At 44.7% G+C, this 25,238-nt stretch overlaps 1 protein-coding gene across 1 annotated transcript; it reads left to right on the top strand.

Moving 5' to 3' along the window:
- Positions 1-1,201: 1,201 nt before the first annotated feature.
- On the top strand, positions 1,202-5,503 carry ftr14l (finTRIM family, member 14-like; the record flags this gene model as incomplete). The annotated part of the gene is made up of 6 exons (XM_080546602.1): positions 1,202-1,594; positions 1,709-1,804; positions 1,962-2,195; positions 2,510-2,669; positions 4,811-4,947; positions 5,120-5,503. The coding sequence occupies 6 exons, from the start codon at positions 1,202-1,204 to the stop codon at positions 5,501-5,503; spliced, it is 1,404 nt and encodes a 467-aa protein (XP_080402728.1).
- Between the last annotated feature and the right edge of the window lie 19,735 nt (positions 5,504-25,238).

Below are 25,238 nucleotides of genomic sequence, written 5' to 3' on the forward strand. Positions count from 1 at the left end.
AGCTGACTGAATGAATGGTCGAATGAACTGCCATTGTTAATAAGAGATGTCCACACCCAGAAATGAACATTAGATTAGTTATTAGAATGCATAGAAGAAGAACACATGATAATGCATGATAAATAGTGGGGTGGGGATAATATTCTATCAATGGAATGTGTTAGTAGATGAAAATAAAAAAATAAATAATAAAAAATAAGAAATATAAACTAGGAAAGGATAGGACCACTTTGAACTGAGCACTTTTCACTGTACCTTAGTTAAATCCTATAATTTGTACACTATATTTTGTGGATTTTCCATCAATAATATTCTTTTTGGCATTCGGGTGTATTTGTGGGGTTTTCCCTATGGGCTAATCTAATGTCATTTAAATGGATGAAAGCTATGCAGCTCCCCACTAGGGGACAGCATGGGGCTCCTTAACCTTTTCAAAACACAGGTAACCTTCTACGATATTCAGAAATAGCGAGTCCATAATTCCAAGTCAATGAAATAATTCAAATTTAGAATGATATAATACTTGCAGCACCCCACTGCACCCTGTTAACTATTTACAGAAAATGACTGTTTGTAGAAATGTATCATAGTGTGTCAGGTTAGGTTATCTTATAGATATTGTGTACTTTCTCAATACTTTTTCCCCTTTACTAGGGATGACTTATATGTAATTATTCTTAACTTTCTGAAACTTGGGCAATGCTTTGTAATTGTATTCATGGTCAATAATTAATGATACTACAACAAGTAGTACATGTAATACTACAACAATGGTGTACCCATACTGTAGTGTTACCAGTTTCCCCTTGTTGAACTTCCCACGTGTGGTAAATTCCTGTGTCTTCACCCTTCTCTTTCTCAAAAGGTAGCACCTGTGCTGTGCCACACCTCCTCAGCTTCTTGAACACCCAACCAGGAATACTGGTTTGGTCAAGTGAGCATTACTGACATTCCCTTTCACTCACAGCCCTAGTCTCTTAGTTTCACTCAAGCCAACAACTTTTCAACCTCAGCCTCTCTGCCTGTTGGTGCCTCTCATCTCTTTAGCTGCTGATATAACTTTTACCGTGACACCACCTCCTTCACCTCCTTCACCACCGCTTTACCTGGATCCCACCACACTGCACATCACCTGTGGACCATTACCTGTGGACTTTATTTGTTTGTCTGTAACAGACCTCATCGCTAACCGACAGGAGGAATGTCTTCTCTGGACCTGGACAAGTACAGCACCCTGGGTAAATCGAGGCGGTCCACCTCCCATAGTCAGTCCAGAGGCCCTCAGACCAAACCCGGGGATGTCCTGTGTGATTTCTGTACCACGAGGAAACAGAAGTCTGTCAAGTCCTGCCTAGTGTGCCTGGCCTCCTACTGCGAGACCCACCTGCAGTCTCACTACGAGTACCCTGCCCTGATGAAGCACAAGCTGGTGAAAGCCACAGGTCAGATGAGGGAGAAGATCTGCGCCCAGCACGATAAGCTGCTGGAGGTGTTCTGTCGTACCGATCAGACGTCTGTGTGCGTCCTGTGTCTGGTGGATGAACACAAACGCCATGATACTGTCTCGGCTGCGACGGAAAGGACCGAAAAACAAGTAAGTTGTTTAAACCAGGAACTTGCAGAAGGTTTCACTTTGACAAAAACATACATTTATCATATATAGGCCTGTAGCTGAGGGTTCATATGTTCATGACGTCAACTCACACAGAAACAGCTTGGCTCTACTCTGCTCAGCTCTCAGCAGAGGATCGATCAGAGAGTGAAGAAATGGCAGGACCTTCGGCAGGCCGTCGAGGCGGTTAAGGTAGGTCTAGTTTTCAGTCTAGTTCCCAGCAATGTGCACTGCCATAATCCAGGCAAAACAGGAAGAACACAACTGGCTTTACAAACTAATATGAATTGCAGTGGACTCTTCTTTTTTTTTTTCTCTCTCTCTCCATCTCTCCTTTCATTTCAAACAGCACTCCGCTCAGACGGTGGTGAATGAGAACGAGCGTATCTTCACCGAGCTCTTGCGTTCCATAGAGAGGAGGTACAACGAGGTGAAGGAGCTGGTGCAGACCCATGAGAAAACCACAGTGACCCGGGCCGAGGGGGTGCTGGACCGGCTGGAGGAGGAGATCACCCTCCTGAGGAAGAAACACAGCGACCTGGAGAAGCTCTCACACACAGACGACCACATCCACTTCCTACAGGTTAGCAGTAGGATTTTTCCGACTGACTGCTCAGGTGCATTTGCTGAATGCAAACTGGGCAACAATGTATTTATGTTTAGTAAACCATCTAAATAGAACTGAGTAAAAAAATACACAATACATTGTTATTTCAACACATACTTCATCAGTACAACTATGCGCTTTGAGTTGCATTAATGTACGAAAGGCGCTATATAAATAAAGTTTTATTTACTTACTTACTTACCCAAAAGATTTCTTTAGAACCAGATTTGTAAAAAGTCATCATCACGCTACTATTTTCTTTCCTTCTTATTTTCCTGATCTTCCTCTAGAGCTGGCAATCTCTGTCTGGACCTTCAGGGTATGAGGATCTGAACAGCATCAACGTTGCCCCTTACTACTCCTTCGATGCCACCAAGAGAGCCATCGCTGTGCTGAAGGTGCAGATGGAGGATGTCAGCAAGACAGAAATCAACAAAATCTCTGCTGCAGGTTGGTAGATAAAAGCTCTGACTCTTCTTTTTTTTGATGAACTGACTTCCAGGGGCACCCCAAAGAGTCATTGTGTGATGTGTTGAAATCCTGCTCTTAAGATTAGTGGCAGATGGTCTGTTGAAATGTTCATCATATTGTGTTTTTTCCAACCAGTGTGTTGATTCAGATTTCATAGTGTGGCAGTTTGTTTGTGTGACAGATCTAACCCAGTAGGCTTTCTGGCTCTGTTTCTTCACAGTCAAAGAGGTCCACATTCTACAACCACTAGAGCCAAAGATAAGAGAAGATTTTATGAAATGTGAGTCCTTGTTGTTCTGTGTTTTCTGCAATATCTTACTGTATCAGTAGGTCACTTTAACTATAACGATAGCACACTACTGACATTGTAAGTTGTCATTTTCAGGAAGGAAACAATGGTGATGATGACACACAAGTTTCCTTCAGCAGGAATGAAACTGACATTGAAACCAGTGTCTGTCGGGCAGGCTGTTAGCAGAACGGGTTTGGTGAAAGGCACATCTGAGCACATAAAGGAGTAACCATTGTTGCTCCCACTAGTGGAAAAATACTGAAGCAGGAAGATTTGTGATAGTTACACAATATTGACTCCCAGTCACACATTACAGTGTTTAATTCCTTCTCTTGGAATGGGGAGGAGCCTGGCGGGTAGTGTGGCAACACATTTAGTTCATAGCCTTGCCAACATAAAGTTTCCTTTTTTTTCTTAGTGAAAATGCATTACAAAGACAAATAGTGACATTATAAGACAAACAAGATTGACATAATGAACAGATACAGACAATAACAAAATAAGTTAGGGTGATGTGTGTGTTGATATAAAAGTCTGAACGGGCATCTTAAGTTGGTGTGTGAAGAGAGGGGTGTGGCACATGTGGCAGAGAGGTATATAATAATAATACAAAAATAAATAAATAATAATGATAATAATAATAATAATAAGAAGAAGAAGAATAAGAATAAAAACACAAAACTATATATATATATATTCCAGTGTTGGTGTAATATTGATAATAGATATGATAATATCACAGCCCCCCTAAGATCTTCTGTGTTGACGGTTCCGAGCTGGAGTTTGTCTCTTGCTACAAATACCGTGGCCTTTGGCTGGACTCATCCCTTTCCTTCACCACCCACATAAAGCACCTGCAGACAAAAGTCAAAGCTCGCCTAAGCTTTTTATACCGGAACAAGGCCTCCTTCACCCGTGCAGCCAAACATACCCGTGTCAAGATGACCATCCTGCCCATATTCGACTATGGCGATACCATCTATAGGATGGCATCTCAGTCTGCCCTCAGGAAACTCGACACACTCCATCACTCCGCCATTCGTTTTGCCACTGGTGCGCCTTTCACAACTCACCACTGTGATCTGTACACCCTTGTAGACTGGACATCTCTTCACAGCAGAAGGCTCTGTCACTGGCTTCATATTATCTACAAATCCATACTTTGCTAAACACCTTTCTACCTCTCATCCCTTCTGCACCTCTCTCACCGCCCCGTCATCGTTCTAAGATCCAGTGATCTTGTCCGACTCACCATCCCCAAAGCCCGTACCGTAGTCGGGCGCAGCGCTTTCCGGTTCGCTGCAGCACACGACTGGCACACCTTACAAAACACCCTCAAACTCACCGCCCTCACTGCTTTCAAACAAATCCTGCAGCGAACCATAGTCGATCAATGCACCTGTTGATCACCGTCTCTCACCCATCCCATAACCCATCACTGCCTCATTTTAAGTACCCCTGCTCCACTACCCCCGCTATCCCTCACCTCCGCTCTTCCTCACCCCTACCTCCTCCGTCTCTCTCCCCTCTCTCTGACTGTTAGTATTTTAATGCATCTGTATTTGCCAGTGTTTTATTGTTTTATTGTTTATTGTATTACTTAACCTTGTTTTATTTCTAGCTTCCCATCCCCCCCCCCCCCCCCCATTGCTTTTTGGTCAGGCTGCATTTGCAAATAAGCATTTGTTCTTACATGTTTGCCTGGTTAAATAAAGGTTAAATAAAAAACAAAAAATAAAATTATAATATAATATATAGTAATACAATACTATAACAATACAATACAACCAAACTTTCTGAAACACCTAACTCATCTCTCATTAAACAGACTACTGCCAGCTGACCCTAGACGCCAACAGTGTCCACCCAAACCTCCACCTCTCAGAGGGGAACACGGTGGCCAAGATGATGAGTGAGCCCAAGAGTTACCCAGACCATCTGGATAGGTTCGACCACTGGCAACAGGTGAGAGGAAGAGCTGAGACTTTCATACTATCCTGACGCATCTTAATGATTTAAACAATGTAGTTGTTATGTATTGTGTCACGGCTAGATATTGTACAGTATGTGTTGTAAGAAGGACAACACAACACCTTGGGAAGTTACACGTATTTAATTCCACTTCATTCTATTCTAGGTGCTGTGCAAGGAGGGCCTGTCTGGTAGTCGGTGCTACTGGGAGGTGGACTGGAAAGGGACAGAGGTAGACATTGCTGTAACCTACCAAGGAATGGACCGGAAAGGCAACAGAAATGACTGCAGCCTTGGCTTGAATGACAAGTCCTGGAGCCTGTACTGCTCCAACTCCAAATACTCGTTTGTGCACAACAATAAAAGCACAGACGTAGCGGTACCGCGGTCCACCCGTATCGGGGTGTATCTGGACCACAGGGCAGGTACCCTGGCGTTCTACAGTGTGTCTGAAAGCATCAACCTCCTCTACCGAGTCCAGACCACATTTACAGAGCCCCTCTACCCTGCCTTTAGTGTGTGGGGTTTTGGTTCCAGTGTTAGACTTTAACTTTATAGAGGTAGGACAGCTAGGTTGGGGATTGAACCAGACAACTGCAGTTGCAGGGCAATCGCACTACCACCTGTGCTAAAAATGTTCAGACCATTTGTTGCTACAGTTAGCTAGGATTAGGATTAAGATTCTATTTGTTTATAGAAATGCTATAGGCCTATTTCAGACCTGCAAGTGTTGATTAAACCAATGTTTGAATGTTTATTGTAACCTGATAACATTTTTGTTAAATGTTGTTTAAACATTGCATGACAATTGGTGAGATGGTATTGGAAAAACATGTTTATTATCACCTGGAGTTAATGTTGTTGATTGTTATGAGCTTAGTGTTGGGACATACATTTTCTTTTGAACGTTTATGGTATGTTAGTGTATTTTTTCTTTCTCATAATACATGTAGGCTACATATCTGCAACTACCATTTACCATTATGTATAAAGCATCATGTCTTGTCATTAAATAATACAAAGTTAATCACAAACAAAGTACTTTTCTTCTTTTCTCATTTTTATTTATTGTTGATTCATTATTGTTGAATCAATGGAATACATATTATTTAAATTTGAAGTTGTTTATTTTAAAGTTTATAAAACAAAAAAAGAGTATCTCCTTAAAAACTGAATTCAATTATTGTAATGGACATATAAAAGACAGCCGCCATGAATTCGGATTAAATTACAATAAAGTGTAAAATATTTTTTATTTATCAGAGAGTTGTAGGCTATTAGTCATTTTGCATACAATGGCCATAGAGCTGGCCTCAATTTCAGAACTGACCACATTATTTAAATGTCGTAGACTGTCTCTAATCTCTGGAGGAATGTCTGTCTGTTCTGGAAAAGATTCCAATAAAATAAGCTCATGGTGGCTCAGGAACTCCAAGTAATCCAGGTTCAGTGGTTGCTGGTTCAAGACAGATTGCAACTTTGTCAAGAGCCTCTCCTTAAACTCCTGTCTAAGCATATCCTGTTGGAAAGATAAAGTCAAATTAAGTTCCCAAACAAAAACACACACAATTTAAATGTGTCTAAAGACTCTGCTATGCTGGTAATATTCTAGGTAGTGGAGAGATTTAATTAAATACCATTAGTGGATAACAGTATATGCAGTGTTTCCTCCAGGAATTTTTACAATGGTGGCGGGTAGTGCTGACCGCGCGCGGTCAGCGCGCGCCCGCGATTTTTAGTGGAGATTTTTAGTGGCTAGTGGAGAAGTACTTCTCCAGCCCCCCCCCTCCCTACCTGGAGCCTTCTTCTTCCTCCTCAAGCTGGTGGAGACGTACTTCTCCAGCTCCCTCAGGGTGGAGGGCTTGAGCGTCTCGAAGTCGATCTCGATCTCGTCGGGGTTGGAGTTCTTCAGCGAGGGCTCGCGGGACTGGAAGATGTGGACCACGCGGCCCAGCTTGTCCCCCGGGAGCTTGTTGATGTCCAGGCTGAGCTGACGCTTCTCCTCGTACGACATGGGCCTACACCTGTCGGCCCCGCCCACAAACACACCTGGGGGGGGGGGGGGGGGGGCAGGTGAGGCCGAGGGATAAGGTTAACGAACGGATGCATGCAGCAGGGTTACCACACCTTCACAACCAAAACACATCAAGTTCAAACTCCTTTCAAGGACTTTCAAGACTCAATTCCCCCCCTCAAATTCAAGGAGCCAACACGGCATAGTTTGAGACAGATCTAGATGAGAATGTATATAATAGGAACTATCCGCTGACAGACGACTAGGGCTGCAACTAACGATTATTTTGATAATCGATTAATCTGCCGATTATTTTTTCGATTAATCGGATACACACAAAAAAAGATTTCTTTTGCAAATGTTATTTTATGTTTTCTAAATCAGCCAGGCCTATACATATACATGTGCAAAATGAATAAGTATTAATACAAAATAATAAATTATATAAATAAAAAAGGCGTTGCTACATCAAATAGGTATAACAACAGGCCATGGACTATGGCGGTAGATTGTTTCAATAAAGTAGTTGAACTCTAGCTCAATACATGCATTGTTTTAGGTAATAACTTTGCTTAATGTAAAGGTCAGTAACCCAAAGTGCAATATAGGCTACAGACAAGACACTAATGTTTTTATAAAACAGATATGCTCCAAAACAATGCAATGTGTCCTCTCACTCCATACAATAGGCTAGGCTACAGTCAGTGCCTCACTCTAACTCACGGGTAGTTTGGTAGGCTATCACTAGCTAGCCTTTAGCTTAGTACCTCTCTGCTGGGCTGTGTGAGTAGCTCAAGCAGCCTGGTTCTATTGTTCCACATGTAGTGAGGCCTATGACTAAGTGTCCATGCCCATGATAGTGCCTCTCTGCTGGTGCTGTCTAATGTTGTCTAATGTTACCTGTTACCTCCAAACTTCCTCACTTTGAATGCCAACCACCAATGGGGGTGGGGGGGGTTTGGGGGTTGCACCAGGAAGTGCTCTTGGTGACAAATAAATGCTTGCAATCAACTCAGAATCATGAAAAATGCCTAGTTTGACCCCTCAAAAGTTACTCAAGTCCAATTTAAGCATTTTCGAATTTTCGAAAATCGGTTTCGATTTTTGAGCAGTTTTTTATGAGGTTTCCCACAGGAGTTGAATTTCAACCTTTTAGGACATGTTATTACACACCTTTAGAAACACATTGGTGAAGAAATTTCTTGGTAACGATTTACTTCAAATATCTAAAAGGCTGATAGATTGTAGAATCTTCTTGTCGGTAAAACGATGGAATCAATCTATTGAGGATTGTGATCTTAAATGCGTTGTCATCTCATGGTGCACAGCAATGACAGCATACACGATTTGACAAGGAAATAGAATGTTCAACACGGGTTGGAATCTCTGTACTTGATTTATTAAGACAGTCAGCGAATGGTTCATCAGCACAGTACCACAGCATCAGCATTCAACGACATCATTATACAGACAGGCTGATAGATACGAGTGCAGCGCTGTCTGGGGCTCCAATCTCCGCGTTTATAGATCGATATAAATAGATCAACATAATGCAGCACTATCATGCACAGATCAGCCTTAAAACATGTAACGTTAGATATATAACGGAGCGATGTATTTCTACGGAAAAGGCTGACTGACGCGGGCATTTGAATGGAATTCCGGGGTAGAAATATTCTCTGCCCCCGCTGATTTTTTCGCGTGCACGCGCGCTCAAAACAACGACGTAATTTCAGCCAAAACTCGAGGATGGCCCAAAAAAATAAAATGTTTTCCTGTACTTCTCCCGTGTGTCTCTTATTGTCTGTGTCTGCATGTTTTTCCAGCATGTAATTCCGTTGTCAATAAAAACAAAAACACTGATCTGACGTTTTTTTTCACAACGTTATTACTTGTCACTTTAAGCCCAGGAGGGAGTTAGCGATTAGCGATGTTTAGCTTAGCTTAGTTTAACAGAAGTATCTTCACTTTTAACATGACTTCCCGTGGTCGTAGAGGGCTGGTCGACGGCTTAAAATGACCGTGTAGACCTGTAGACCTTATCCAGCTATAGTCTTGTGTTTCTACCCCGGGCATAGCCGGTGTTATTCACGGACAAACACTCCTGTTAGAGTGGTTCTAGTACACTGGACATAGGTAACACATAGAGAGGCTTCTCCTCTCTCTCTCCATCCTACACTACACTACACTACGCATCCTATACTACACTACACTACGCTAGCTCGCGGACTCTCTTTGGTGTTATGTGTGGTATTGCGTAATACTTTCTAAAACAATCGCATAGCACATGTTCTTATAAGTTGTGTTGTTGATACCGTGTACAGCTAGCTAACTGTGTTTATTTTTGTCTGTTTCAGCTTTGATGTCAAGCCCCCCGGATCTGGCCAGACAGAAGTATCTTTTTGATCAGAGAATTCTGTTCAGATGAGGCAAAAGACACCACATGCCCACCAGACTCCACAGCACCTTTACTTTAATTCATTACTTACTTTACTTATTTACTTGTGATTATTGTGATGATGGTATTGTTGTGATTATGTACCTTGCTGCAAAGCTAATGTTGAAGAACCACAGTCAAAGATATGTATTATTGTGTACTGTAAAATAAATTCTGATTCTGATTCAAGACTTTTTTGTTTTATTAAAAGAATAATAGTTACAACAACCATAAAGCCTCCATAACGATAAGCTGGCTAATTAGCTTAGGTAATACCTTGCTAGGTAATAATGTTATCTATACTGTAGCTATCTGACCCAGTGAGTAACACTGACAGATATTGACAGCTGAGTGGTTGGGGGTGGGGTTAACCAGACATTGTTACCGCCCATTACCTGGCTGTGAAGGTGAGAACATTTTCTGTGCTTAGTGATTTCAGGTGTAGCAACTTTCAAATACTCATGTCGTCTTCAATTTGTTTCCAATCTGCTTACAATCTGTAGTTTAAGCACATGTAAAAAACAGAAAAAAGATTTTGCCTACAGGTAGCCCTTTTCATTGTCAGTTGTCACAATTATGTGTAATTATGTGTTTTTAGCATGTCCATGTTCTCTCAGCATGCTGTGATGATATAAAAACGCAGTTAGACGTTCCTAGCGATGTACCACTGTTAGCTGCTAGCTATTAGCAGCGTTTGTTGCTGTTGTTTTATCAGTCACTTTTCTCCTGTCGCATTGCCATTCGGTGCACCAATGTTCAAATACTCATGTCGTCTTTATTTTTTTTCCGATTTCAATGTATGACGTATCATTTGAAAGCTTACCATCTGTAGTTTCAGACTATGTAAATAACTGAAAAATTACTTAAGCAAATGGTTTATGATTTCACCAGGTGGCATCATGACATTGTCAGACTCATTACACACAGGTAGCTACTAGCCAACTCTCATGCACGTGACCACTGACTACTACTGTCGTCATCACGTGAGTGACACGTCAGATCGGGCACGCAGATCGCAGCCTATTTTATTTCTGGTGCGATCTGCGATCCAGCATTCAGGACCAATATCGCAGCGATATGCGATATCAATATCGGATCGGGACATCCCTAACACACACACACACACAAACACAGCCACACCCACACACAGCCCCCCCCCCCCTTCCTCCTCAGGCTGGTGGAGACGTACTTCTCCACCCCCCCCTCACCTCCCCCCCACACACCCCTCACCCCCCCCTCCCTACCTGGAGTTTTCTTCTTCCTCCTAAGGCTAGTGGAGATGTACTTCTCCAGCCCCCCCCCTCCCCCCTTTTTTTCTGGTGCGATCTGCGATCCAGCATTCAGGACCAATATCGCAGCGATATGCGATATCAATATCGGATCGGGACATCCCTAACACACACACACACACAAACACAGCCACACCCACACACAGCCCCCCCCCTTCCTCCTCAGGCTGGTGGAGACGTACTTCTCCACCCCCCCCCACCTCCCCCCCACACACCCCCCTCCCTACCTGGAGTTTTCTTCTTCCTCCTCAGGCTAGTGGAGAAGTACTTCTCCAGCCCCCCCCCTCCCCCCCCCTCCCTACCTGGAGCCTTCTTCTTCCTCCTCAAGCTGGTGGAGACGTACTTCTCCAGCTCCCTCAGGGTGGAGGGCTTGAGCGTCTCGAAGTCGATCTCGATCTCGTCGGGGTTGGAGTTCTTCAGCGAGGGCTCGCGGGACTGGAAGATGTGGACCACGCGGCCCAGCTTGTCCCCCGGGAGCTTGTTGATGTCCAGGCTGAGCTGACGCTTCTCCTCGTACGACATGGGCCTACACCTGTCGGCCCCGCCCACAAACACACCTGGGGGGGGGGGGGGGCAGGTGAGGCCGAGGGATAAGGTTAACGAACGGATGCATGCAGCAGGGTTACCACACCTTCACAACCAAAACACATCAAGTTCAAACTCCTTTCAAGGACTTTCAAGACTCAATTCCCCCCCTCAAATTCAAGGAGCCAACACGGCATAGTTTGAGACAGATCTAGATGAGAATGTATATAATAGGAACTATCCGCTGACAGACGACTAGGGCTGCAACTAACGATTATTTTGATAATCGATTAATCTGCCGATTATTTTTTCGATTAATCGGATACACACAAAAAAAGATTTCTTTTGCAAATGTTATTTTATGTTTTCTAAATCAGCCAGGCCTATACATATACATGTGCAAAATGAATAAGTATTAATACAAAATAATAAATTATATAAATAAAAAAGGCGTTGCTACATCAAATAGGTATAACAACAGGCCATGGACTATGGCGGTAGATTGTTTCAATAAAGTAGTTGAACTCTAGCTCAATACATGCATTGTTTTAGGTAATAACTTTGCTTAATGTAAAGGTCAGTAACCCAAAGTGCAATATAGGCTACAGACAAGACACTAATGTTTTTATAAAACAGATATGCTCCAAAACAATGCAATGTGTCCTCTCACTCCATACAATAGGCTAGGCTACAGTCAGTGCCTCACTCTAACTCACGGGTAGTTTGGTAGGCTATCACTAGCTAGCCTTTAGCTTAGTACCTCTCTGCTGGGCTGTGTGAGTAGCTCAAGCAGCCTGGTTCTATTGTTCCACATGTAGTGAGGCCTATGACTAAGTGTCCATGCCCATGATAGTGCCTCTCTGCTGGTGCTGTCTAATGTTGTCTAATGTTACCTGTTACCTCCAAACTTCCTCACTTTGAATGCCAACCACCAATGGGGGTGGGGGGGTTTGGGGGTTGCACCAGGAAGTGCTCTTGGTGACAAATAAATGCTTGCAATCAACTCAGAATCATGAAAAATGCCTAGTTTGACCCCTCAAAAGTTACTCAAGTCCAATTTAAGCATTTTCGAATTTTCGAAAATCGGTTTCGATTTTTGAGCAGTTTTTTATGAGGTTTCCCACAGGAGTTGAATTTCAACCTTTTAGGACATGTTATTACACACCTTTAGAAACACATTGGTGAAGAAATTTCTTGGTAACGATTTACTTCAAATATCTAAAAGGCTGATAGATTGTAGAATCTTCTTGTCGGTAAAACGATGGAATCAATCTATTGAGGATTGTGATCTTAAATGCGTTGTCATCTCATGGTGCACAGCAATGACAGCATACACGATTTGACAAGGAAATAGAATGTTCAACACGGGTTGGAATCTCTGTACTTGATTTATTAAGACAGTCAGCGAATGGTTCATCAGCACAGTACCACAGCATCAGCATTCAACGACATCATTATACAGACAGGCTGATAGATACGAGTGCAGCGCTGTCTGGGGCTCCAATCTCCGCGTTTATAGATCGATATAAATAGATCAACATAATGCAGCACTATCATGCACAGATCAGCCTTAAAACATGTAACGTTAGATATATAACGGAGCGATGTATTTCTACGGAAAAGGCTGACTGACGCGGGCATTTGAATGGAATTCCGGGGTAGAAATATTCTCTGCCCCCGCTGTCAACTGGACAAGCGGTGCTGCGAGCAGCAGCGGCCGGGTGAACTCCCGGTTCATCGAGTTTACGGTTAAAAGCATAACTTCTCGGGGTGTCAGCGCGGTGGTTAAGGGCTCAAAATGACCGTAGACAGATGGTGAAGTTAGCAAAGTTTGTACCACCTCCACAGCCGGTGTTATTCGCGGACAAAGACGGTGCATAATAGCGATTTTTGTGTTGTGCTTGTTGTAAATAAAAGTTATATGATTAATTGAAATGACATTAAACTAAGATAATACGATGGTCAGCATAATTTTTTGAATCTTTATTAATAAGCTATTACAGAAACTGTAGTGACATTTTCCAAGAGTGAATGTGGTATTTAAAGATGGGTCTTCGTCGTCATCGTTGGCGTCGCGAATCCTATGGCCGGAAAGGGCAGAACCTATGGGCGGATACTAATTTGCATTGTATTCCATTCCGATGTAGGTGCCATAATACCTACATCGGAATGGAATACAATGCAAATTAGATCGGATTTACATGGGATATCGAAAAGCAATGCAAATTAGTACCCAACACTCAATGCAATACAATGCAAATTACATCGGATTTACATGGGATATCGAAAAGCAATGCAAATGAGTACACCGACACTAGAATGGAATACACTCATGACCGAATGGAATACGCTGCGCTCAAATGTAATACACATGCAGAATGGAATACACTCGTGACCAAATACAATACACATGCTCGAATGGAATACGCTGCGCTCAAATGTAATACACATTGCTTTTATTTTGGCACAAACATTCCGTATTTTTGCATTGTATTTGGTGTTACACGTGTATTCCATTCCGATGTGTGTATTGCATTCTGATGTTTGTATTGTATATAAATACGGCATGATACACCCTCCATATTTCCCAGGCCACCACACATATATATATATTTTTTTTTTTTTAATTGAGAGAGAGAGAGAGAGGGGGAATTCAAGCACTTTCAATGACCCATGTCTATTTTCAAAAACTTTTAAGACCTTGATTTTTTCCCCCTCAAATTCACAAACTTTCAAGGATTTCAAGGACCCGTGGGAACCCTGTGATTATCTACGCTATTCTTGTACCAGCTCAGTGGCCTTTGCGGTTAGAGTGTCCGGCTGTCCACCCCTGAGATCGGGAGGTCGTGAGTTCGATTCCCCTTGTTGAGTCGTACCACCAAAGACTATAATAAATGGTACCCGATGCCTCCCTGCTTGGCACTCAGCATTAAGGGTTGGATTGGGGGGGTAAGACCCTGCGACATACCAGCGTCATTGGGTAATTTTTTTGGGGGGGGTCTCCACCTCAGAACACTAACACACCTGTCCCCAAACACACCTGTCCCATACACACTTGTCCCCAACACACCTGTCCCCAACACACCTGTCCCCAACACACCTGTCCCATACACACCTGTCCCCAACACACCTGTCCCCAACACACCTGTCCCCAACACACCTGTCTGTCCCCAACACACCTGTCCCCAACACACCTGTCCCCAACACACCTGTCCCCAACACACCTGTCCCCAACACACCTGTCCCCAACACACCTGTCCCCAAACACACCTGTCCCCAACACACCTGTCCCCCAACACACCTGTCCCCAACACACCTGTCCCCAAACACACCTGTCCCCAAACACACCTGTCCCCAACACACCTGTCCCCCAACACACCTGTCTGTCCCCAACACACCTGTCCCCAAACACACCTGTCACCTGTCACAAAGGGACTCACCTCTAAACCAATATTGGGGAGGTGGAGGGCGGGCGAGGGGGCGGGGAGGGGCGCGGCCGCCGTCTCCTCGGGCTCGTCCGGCATCTTGGCGAAGCGCATCTCGAACACGTCCTGGTTTCAGAGAGACAGAGAGAGAGAGAGAGAGAGAAAGAGGTCAAAGGTCAGAGGTCAATAAAGCTGGTGTGATACAGATGACTGTGCTGCCTGTAGTTGCAGCCGTAGCCCAGAGGTTAGACAGGCCGGCCAGTAGGTCGTTGGTTCGATCGGTTGGCAACTAGGTTCAATTATTTATTGCAAATTATTACCTCTCTCAACACACCTGTCCCCAAACACACCTGTCCCCAACACACCTGTCCCCAAACACACCTGTCACCTGTCCCCAACACACCTGTCCCCCAACACACCTGCCCCCAACACACCTGTCCCCAACACACCTGTCCCCAAACACACCTGTCTCCTGTCCCCCAACACACCTGTCCCCAACACACCTGTCCCCAAACACACCTGTCCCCAACACACCTGTCCCCCAACACACCTGTCCCCAACACACCTGTCCCCAAACACACCTGTCCCCCAACACACCTGTCTCCTGTCCCCAACACACCTGTCCCCAACACACCTGTCCCCAAACACACCTGTCACCTGTCCCCAACACACCTGTCCCCAACACACCTGTCTCCTGTCCCCAACACACCTGTCCCCCAACACACCTGTCCCCAAACACACCTGTCCCCAAACACACCTGTCCCCAACACACCTGTCCCCCAACACACCTGTCCCCAACACACCTGTCCCCAACACACCTGTCCCCCAACACACCTGTCTCCTGTCCCAACACACCTGTCCCCCAACACACCTGTCCCCCAACACACCTGTCTCCTGTCCCCAACACACCTGTCCCCAACACACCTGTCCCCAACACACCTGTCCCCCAACACACCTGTCCCCAACACACCTGTCCCCAACACACCTGTCCCCAACACACCTGTCTCCTGTCCCCAACACACCTGTCTCCTGTCCCCAACACACCTGTCTCCTGTCCCCAACACACCTGTCCCCAACACACCTGTCCCCAACACACCTGTCCCCAAACACACCTGTCTCCTGTCCCCAACACACCTGTCCCCAACACACCTGTCCCCAACACACCTGTCCCCAACACACCTGTCCCCAACACACCTGTCCCCAACACACCTGTCCCCAAACACACCTGTCCCCAACACACCTGTCACCTGTCCCCAACACACCTGTCCCCAACACACCTGTCCCCCAACACACCTGTGTCCAACACACCTGTCCCCAACACACCTGTGTCCAACACACCTGTCCCCAACACACCTGTCCCCAACACACCTGTGTCGTCCTCGGCCTCCAGAGAGGCTGAGGGGGCGAGGCCGCTCTGAGACGGGGCGCTGGGACGACTGCTCTTCCCACCTTCTTTTTTACTGTGATGGAGAGAAGGAGAGAGGGAGAGAGAAAGAGGGAGGATGAGACATTGGGTTTAACACCAGAAGAAGAATTAGAAAAAAAAGCTGGTAGGAATGTTTGTTACGGAGGTATAGAGAGAGGGGAGGAAGAGAGGAGAGCAGAGAGGTGAGAGAGAGAGAGAGGGGGGGGGAGAGAGGAGGGCAGAGAGGTGAGAGAGAGAGAGAGGGGGGGAGAGAGGAGGGCAGAGAGATGAGAGAGAGAGAGAGGGGGGGGGGGAGAGAGGGCGAGAGAGAGAGAGAGAGAGGGAGAGAGAGAGGGAGAGAGAGGGAGAGACACAGAGAGACAGAGAGAGAGAGAGGGAGAGAGACAGAGAGAGAGGGAGAGAGAGAGAGAGAGAGAGGGTTTCTTGATCTTCACCTGGGTTTCTTGATCTTCTTGGGCGTGGCCGGGTCCTTGCTGGTCTTGCTCTTCCTGGTTGGCTGGAGGATGACAGGGGGCGGAGTCTCCGGGGGCTCCTCCCCTCCCGTCTTCTTCTTGTTGTTGTTGTTGCTGTTGTTGTGCTTGTCTTTCTTCTTCTCCTTCTTCTCCCTCTCCTTCCTCTTGGGCTTGCTGGCCTGGGGCTGGGACAGGGCGGCCAGCTGCTCGTGGACAGCCTTGAGCTGCGGGGCATAGGACCAACACAGGAGGGCGCTAGTGAGACGCAGCCACTCACTCTCAAACGCCCTCCATCACCCCTGCTTTGCCTCCCTCCCTCTCCCTCTCCCTGCTTTGACTCCCTCTCTCTCTCTCTCTTCCTCCCTGCTTTGCCTGCCTCCGTCTCTCCTCCTCCTCCCTTCATCTTTCCTCTCCCCCTCTCTATCTCTCCCTGCTTTGCCTACCTCTCTCTCTCTCCCTTATTCCTCCTCTCTCCCCCTCCTCCTCTTCTTCCTCCTCTCCCCCTCTCTCTCTCTCTTCTTCTATTTCTCTCTTCTACCGCTCCCCCTCCCCCCCTATTTCTCCCCCCATGTTTGAATTGTCCTTTCTTTAGCTCCATGTATTCAGGCTATAGATTGTTCCATGTATAGTATGTCCAGGAAAGACAGCAGCCATTGTTTACGCGTAAGAGTATGTGGAGGATTCCATCGTAATGCTAACATCTTTTTGGCTGCGGTAAGACCAGCAAATAAAACACGAAACATGGAAGCTGACAGATCCAATGATGAAGTATCATTCAAAATCAATAATCTCGGACAACAAGGTATATGGATCCCCAATAGATTAGATGAAGTGGAAGATATTAGTTTCCAAAATGCCGCCACCCAGGACATTCCCAGTACATGTGTAAAAAGGAGCCCACATGACCGAGTGAACACAGATCACAAATTGAGGAGGGTATGATTTTCATGAGGTGGCGTCTTCTCGGAGTGAGGTATAACCTGTGTAAGAAGTTAAAGTGAATAAGCTTATGAGATATCTGACACCGTAGGCTCGTCTTGCGTTACATCACTCTCAGCCCTGCTGCTGCTGCTCTGAGTAGCTCCATCTTCCGCCTCCGTATCCTCTACTTCGCCACTCCTGACCATCATCACCTGGGCCCCACTGCTGCCGGTGTAGCTGTTGTCCTCCTCCACCTCCGAGACATCATCTTTGCCTCTCAGGGGGGGCTGTGCCTCTCAGGGGGGGCTGTGCCTCTCAGGGGGGGCTGTGCCGTGCTACTACTAGCATTGCTAGTGCTAGCAGTAACGTTAGCTTCTTCGGTGCTAACGGGAGCCTCACTTGTTTTTAGAAATGTTTCGAACGAACCTCTAAGCGAGGCCCTGAAGCCTTCCTTTCTTTTCTTTTTATTTCTTTTTTCAGCACCCGATTCACATTTTCTTCCTCGGTCTCGTTCCCTCTGCATTTTGTCCGTTGCACTAAGCAGTCACTATGCACAACTAGTGTCAACGCTCGCCCAAAATTCACGTTTCACGTAAGGTGTCATAGGGGGAAATTACTTTTTTCTTTTGCTAAGATAAGAATCTCCCTGTCATACAGGTATGCTAGATTTTAGATATATGATTGACTATGATTATCACATGTGTGAACATTTAGAAATGTATTAAAGGCAAAAATAATAATATGGTCCCTTGCTTGGCGCTTTGGAGGGCCTCGCCAGCCAGGGTACCAAAAAAAAAAAAAAAACGACCTCAGACCTCAGACCTACCTACTCATATTTTAGACCTACTGGCTCATATTTAGGATTCGAATTTTAGACCCTGCAGGAACCAACAGTTCAGAGCCTCCGTTAGCCATCTAGCTAAGGTTAGCTATGTAACTATACATGAGGTAGCTAGCTACCGTTATGTAGCTAATTGGCTATGTAACTATACATGAGGTAGCTAGCTACCGTTATAGCTAATTGGCTATGTAACTATATTAGGGTAGTTAGCTAACGTTATCTAGCCTATTTAACTATATTAGGGTAGTTAGCTAACGTTATCTAGCCTATTTAAGTATACTAGGGTAGCTAGCTAACTGTGTTGTTCGTGTCGTTCAATGAGAAACAGTTCAATGAGAATCTTTTTATAACTTTTATTCACGTGCTCTGGTTACATCAACTCCATCTCCCTAGTACCTATTAGTTCCTGTCCTGTCACTACCACTACATCATCTCCGGTCCTGTCCTATAACAAGGACCTCTACTGACACCTAGTGGTAGGAGTATCCAATCGTCACATCCTCCTTTCTTTGAGGTAAGAAAAATAACAAACAGCTAACAGTTCAAGTTACACAAATTACAGGTATCAGCTACAATCTTAACTGCAGCTATGTCCTTAAAGCATTTTACTGAAACACACAACCAAACATGTTTACTATGAACTAACCCTTAAACTTTCTTTTATATGTATAACATATCAACTCAAAACATTAAACACATTCTTACACATTCATGCTTATTGTCTTTTTTTTTTTTTTTTTTTTTTTTTTTTTTACAAGTTCAGTCTATCAGGCTTTGTGATGTGTCTTGTGGATCTTCTTATCACAGGTTCACTTGACATGTGTGTGTCAGTGTGTGGTTCAGTATATCTGTCTGTGTTACAGTCACTTGGAAGTGGACGGATGGGCTCAGACTCACTGCAGGCTTCACTGAGCTCTGGAACAGCTTCTGGAGTTTTTAGGAGACTGCGGCGATTGCGTCTGAAGATTTGTCCTTCTTCTGTTCTCACTGTGAATGACCGTGGAGCGACTTCGTCAAGAACAGTGGCTTTTGTCTTCCATCCATCAGGACCTTGAATCCTGACTGTGTCGTCGCTTGAGAGTGGTGGAAGCTGCTTGGCTGTTCTGTCATAGAATGACTTCTGCTTCATCTTCTGTAGCTGTAGCTTTTGTTTCAGCTTTGGACGTCTTCTTTGCTGTGAGTAACTCGGCAGTGTGGTACGAAGCTTTCTCTTCATGAGCAACTCAGCAGGTGACAGTCCACACTCAAGAGGTGATGCTCTGTAGCTGAGTAGAGCAAGGTATGGATCTGAGTCACTGTCAGCAGCTTTCTTCAGGAGTTGCTTGAGAATGTGGACTCCTTTCTCAGCCTTTCCATTAGACTGTGCATAGAGAGGACTGGAGGTCACATGATTGAAGTCGTACTGTTCTGCAAACTCTCTCCACTCTCCGCTACTGAAGCATGGTCCGTTATCAGACACAACGGTATGTGGTATGCCATGTCTGGCAAAGATCGATTTTGTGTGTGTTATGACACAGGCTGATGACATGTTTGCTAGCAGTGCCATTTCAGGGAAGTTGGAATAATAGTCAATGACTACTACATAGTCTCTTCCTTTGAGATGAAACAAGTCCATTCCTACCTTGTGCCACGGTGCTGCTGGCACATCAGCTACTATCATGGGCTCTTTGGTTTGCTTGTTCCTATGCTCCTGACATGTTTGACACCTGCTTATCAGTCTCTCTATGTCTTTGTTGATTCCAGGCCAGTAGACAGTATCTCTCGCCCTTCTTTTACACTTTGCGACACCGAGATGACCTTCATGGATCCTCCGTAGCATGTCCTGCCTCAGAGCTCTTGGGATGATGATTCTGTCGTGTTTTAGCAACAGCAGCCCATAGACTACACTCAGCTCACCTCTGACATGGAAGAACTGTGGACAGGAACCTGGAGGCCATCCATTTTGCATGTTGTCGATGACTTGTTGCAGCTCTGTGTCTTTCGCTGTTTCCTCAGCTATCTGTCTGGACTTGGAGTCTGATACAGGAAGCACAGCAGACACCATGTTCACATGCCTCTGAACATCCTCTTCAGTTGTACTGACACTGTCCCCTGTTGGTGCTCGCGAGAGTGCGTCAGCGAGTACTAGATGCTTTCCTGGTGTGTAGATCAGTCCAAAGTCGTATCTTTGCAATCTCATCATCATTCGCTGTATTCTTGGTGACATCTCATTCAGATTCTTTTTGATTATAGCGACTAATGGACGATGGTCTGTCTCTACAGTGAAGCAGGGGAGGCCATATACGTAGCTGTGGAACCTCTCTAGCCCAAACACTAGCCCTAAACACTCCTTTTCTATTTGAGCGTAACGACACTCAGTTTCTGTCATAGACCTAGATGCATAGGCTACCGGTTTCCAGTGTTCACCCTCAGCCTGAAGGAGTACTGCACCAATCCCATCTTTTGATGCATCTGTGGACACTTTAATCCTCTTTGTGTGGTCGAAGAATGTTAGCACAGGTGCAGTGGTTAGTGCTCTCTGGAGCACTTGCCATTCATGCTCATGCTTGGAGGTCCACTTGAACACACTCTCATTGTGCAGGAGCCCACGGATGCAGGATGTTTTCGCTGATAGGTTGGGGATAAATTTACCTATAAAGTTGACCATCCCCATGATGCGTAGCACCCCTGTTTTGTCTGTGGGCCTCGGCATGTCGAGTATGGCGTTGATTTTCTCCTGGTCGGGTTGGACACCTTGTGCTGAGAGCTTGTCTCCAAGGAAGACTATTTCCTGAGCTCCAAACTGGCATTTTCTCCTGTTGAGCTTCAGTCCATTCTTCCGTATGCTCTCCAGCACTTTTGTCAGCCTCTCATTGTGTTCTTGGATTGTGGAGCCCCAGACAATGATGTCGTCCACATAGGCTCGAACTCCATCCAGCCCCTCGATGATGTGTTCCACTGCTCTATGAAATATTTCAGACGCAGAGATTATTCCAAATGGAAGTCTGAGGAAGCGGTATCGACCAAAAGGAGTGTTGAAGGTGCAATATTTGGTGCTGCTCTCTTCTAATTTGAGTTGCCAGAACCCTTGTGATGCATCAAGCTTTGTGAAGTATCTTGCACCCGCCATTTCACAGGTGATTTCCTCACGCTTGGGTATCTGGTAGTGTTCACGCCTGATGTTCTCGTTTAGATCTTTTGGGTCCATGCATATTCTTAGGTCACCGTTTTTCTTTTTCACACACACCATTGAATTGACCCAGTCTGTTGGTTCTTCAATCTTCTTTATTACCCCCAGTGTTGTCATCCTGTTTAGTTCCTCCTTTAGACGGTCTCTCAATGGTGCTGGGACCCTTCGTGCAGCATGCACAACTGGCTGTGCATTTTCTTTGAGCTGGATTTTATAGGTGAATGGCAGTTCACCAAAGCCCTTGAACACATCTGAATAGCTCTGCACTATGGATTCAACAGAGTCACTAGATGTGCTCACAGTTGTGTTGATGCAGTACACTCTTTTCACCAGCTCTAAATCTTCGCATGCTTTATCACCTATCAGTGAGTCTAGTCCTTCAGCTACCACAGAGAAGAGTAAGTGGTGCACTTTCCTTTTCACTGTTACTTTCAGCTTGCATGTGCCTAAACAGTCAATTCTCTGTCCATTATAGTCCTTAAGCTCAAGCATTTTTCTTTGAATTTTTGGCTTTTCTTTCATTGCTTTGATGTCAGACATGCTGATTAGATTTGCTTTTGCACCAGTGTCTAGTTTCAGAGTGACTATAGTCCCATTTATTTGCAGTGGTACTATCCATTTATCTTGCTTGACAGCATTTATCTGCTTCTGTGGCTCTACTTCACAGCCCACCATGCCAACAACATATGGGTCACTGTCACTTTCAGTTTCAGTGTCTTCCCCCACTATATTTACAGGTTTTCCCATCCTTTTCTCTTTCCCTTTAGAGAAGCACTGTTTGGCAAAGTGGTTATTTCCTTTACAATGAGAGCATTGCTTACCAAAAGCTGGACACTCCCTTGGCTTGTGCTGCGAGCCACAGCGTTTGCAGTTGAACGTCTCACCGTCTGTCCGTTGCGTTTGTGCGCGTTGTTTTCCTTTGTAGAAGACCGCGGCAACTGTCACATCATCACTCACTTTCATGGAGCCCGCTGCCATCTCGCCGAACGTCCTCGCGTGAATCCGGGACAGCTCACTCGCATGACAGATCTTGATTGCCCCCTCTAATGTCAACTCAGCTTCCCTCAGCAGCCTTTCCCTGACCTTGTTATCCTCCACACCAACTACGATCTGGTCCCTGATCATGGAGTCCTTTAGTGCAGCAAAGTTACATGACCGTGCTTTTAGCTTTAGGTCAGTCAGAAAACTATCGAAAGGCTCGCCCTGCTGCTGGATTCTAGAACGGAACACATATCTCTCGTACGTCTCGTTCTTTTTGGGAGAGCAATGGGCATCAAATTTCTCGAGCACTTTATCCAGCTTCTCGTTATCATCTCTTTCCTCAAACACGAACGTGTTATACAGTTCTATGGCTTGTGGGCCAGCTATTGTTAGTAAGAGTGCTACTTTCCTGGTGTCCGGCTTCGTTTCCAATCCCAACGCTGTAATGTAGAGTAGAAACTGTTGTTTAAAAGTGCGCCAATTGCTGTCGACATTCCCCGTCAGTTGTAGACTCGTCGGTGGCTTCACTGAATCCATGTCGCATTTCACAGTTGTATCTTGCACTGTTTTACTCCTGGTACCATGTGTTGTTCGTGTCGTTCAATGAGAAACAGTTCAATGAGAATCTTTTTATAACTTTTATTCACGTGCTCTGGTTACATCAACTCCATCTCCCTAGTACCTATTAGTTCCTGTCCTGTCACTACCACTACATCATCTCCGGTCCTGTCCTATAACAAGGACCTCTACTGACACCTAGTGGTAGGAGTATCCAATCGTCACACTAACGTTACGTAGCTAATTGAGGTTATCTATCTACTATACTAGGGTAGCTAGCTAACTTGCCATTACCTGACAAAGTCTAAACAAGTTTAATACATCGTCAAAAACAGCAGCCATACATCATAATATTAATAGTTAAACGATTACAAAACTTACCAGGTGTTGAGCACGAGCCATTTTCTTTCTTCAAAGTAGTATATTCTATATTCTCTCTTCTCTCTTCAAAATCGTATCTCCAGTCTTCAACCGTACATTTTCTCATCTCCTCCAATCGCCATTGGTCCGTAAATGTTGTGATTGAAAATCAGGCCAGCCAATCAGACATTTTAACACATTTAAGAACTGGCCAGCCAGCCAGCCAATCAGAATTCTGTCACATTTCTAGCAGGGTAAAATGTTTCGAGAGAGAAGAATCCAATGTTGCCGGTCAAGCGTTGACGATCAGCTGTGCTGCGTGCATTATCGACTTTAGCAGAAATGCAAATAAATAACTTTTATTGAGTACAAATAATTTTCCTTTGTTCAAAATCGATTTTCCTTTGCGCAATTATTATTATTTTTTCCTCAAAATAAATGTTCCTTTGCGCAAAACATTTGTTTTCTCTCGCAAAACATTTATTTTCTCGAAATAATTGTGGCACATAAATAACGCCATATTTTCAGAACTATATCAAACAATGATGTATAGCCTATACTTTCATTGGTCTCAAACCACTAGATGGCAGAAGAAAAACACTTTTCAGTCCATGGTTCATATTTGGACAGTATTTGAACAAGTGGTTCTCTAATGCTAGACTACCTTTTCAATAAAATCGTATTTCCTACTATCCTACCAGCCGCTGTTTAGTACTACTTCATCTTCTTTTTGCTTCATCTGCATTGTAGGCTGAAAAAGAACGAATTGGACAGATGCAAATACATTTAAAGTGGAAACATCAGTGCATCAGGGGGTTCGAAGCAAACTGTAGGTGCACTTGATTTAGTTCCCCGCCGGCTAAATGAAGTTCTCACTACATATATATATATATATATATATATATATATATATGTCTCCTAAATGAAGTTCTCACTACACTATATATATACATATAATTAGAATATCATCAAAAAGTTGATTTATTTCAGTAATTCCATTCAAAAAGTGAAACTTGTATAATGTATACATTCATTCCACATAGACTGATATATTTCAAGTGTTTATTGCTTTTAATTTTGATGATTATTACTGACAACTAATGAAAACCCCAAATGTAGTATCTCAGAAAATTAGAATATTGTGAAAAGGTTCAATATTGAAGACCGCTGGTGCCACACTCTAATCAGCTAATTAAGTAAAAACACCTGCAAACGCCTTTAAATGGTCCCTCAGTCCAGTTCTGTAGGCTACACAATCATGGGGAAGACTGCTGACCTGACAGTTGTCCAAAAGACGACCATTGACACCTTGCACAAGGAGGGCAAGACACAAAAGGTCATTGCTAAAGAGGCTGGCTGTTCACAGAGCTCTGTGTCCAAGCAAATTAATAGAGAGGCGAAGGGAAGGAAAATATGTGGTAGAAAACAGTGTACAAGGAATAGGGATAACCGCACCCTGGAGAGGATTGTGAAACAAAGCCGATTCAAAAATGTGGGGGAGATTCACAAAGAGTGGACTGCAGCTGGAGTCAGTGCTTCAAGAACCACCACACACAGACGTATGCAAGACATGGGTTTCAGCTGTCGCATTCCTTGTGTCAAGCCACTCTTGAACAAGAGACAGCGTCAGAAGCGTCTCGCCTGGGCTAAAGACAAAAAGGACTGGACTGCTGCTGAGTGGTCCAAAGTTATGTTCTCTGATGAAAGTACATTTTGCATTTCCTTTGGAAATCAAGGTCCCAGAGTCTGGAGGAAGAGAGGAGAGGCACAGAATCCACGTTGCTTGAAGTCCAGTGTAAAGTTTCCACCGTCAGTGATGGTTTGGGGTGCCATGTCATCTGCTGGTGTTGGTCCACTGTGTTTTCTGAGGTCCAGGGTCAACGCAGC

This window comes from Nansenia antarctica (genome assembly GCF_963989245.1).
Source record: "Nansenia antarctica genome assembly, chromosome: 1".
Lineage (NCBI taxonomy): Eukaryota > Metazoa > Chordata > Actinopteri > Argentiniformes > Microstomatidae > Nansenia > Nansenia antarctica.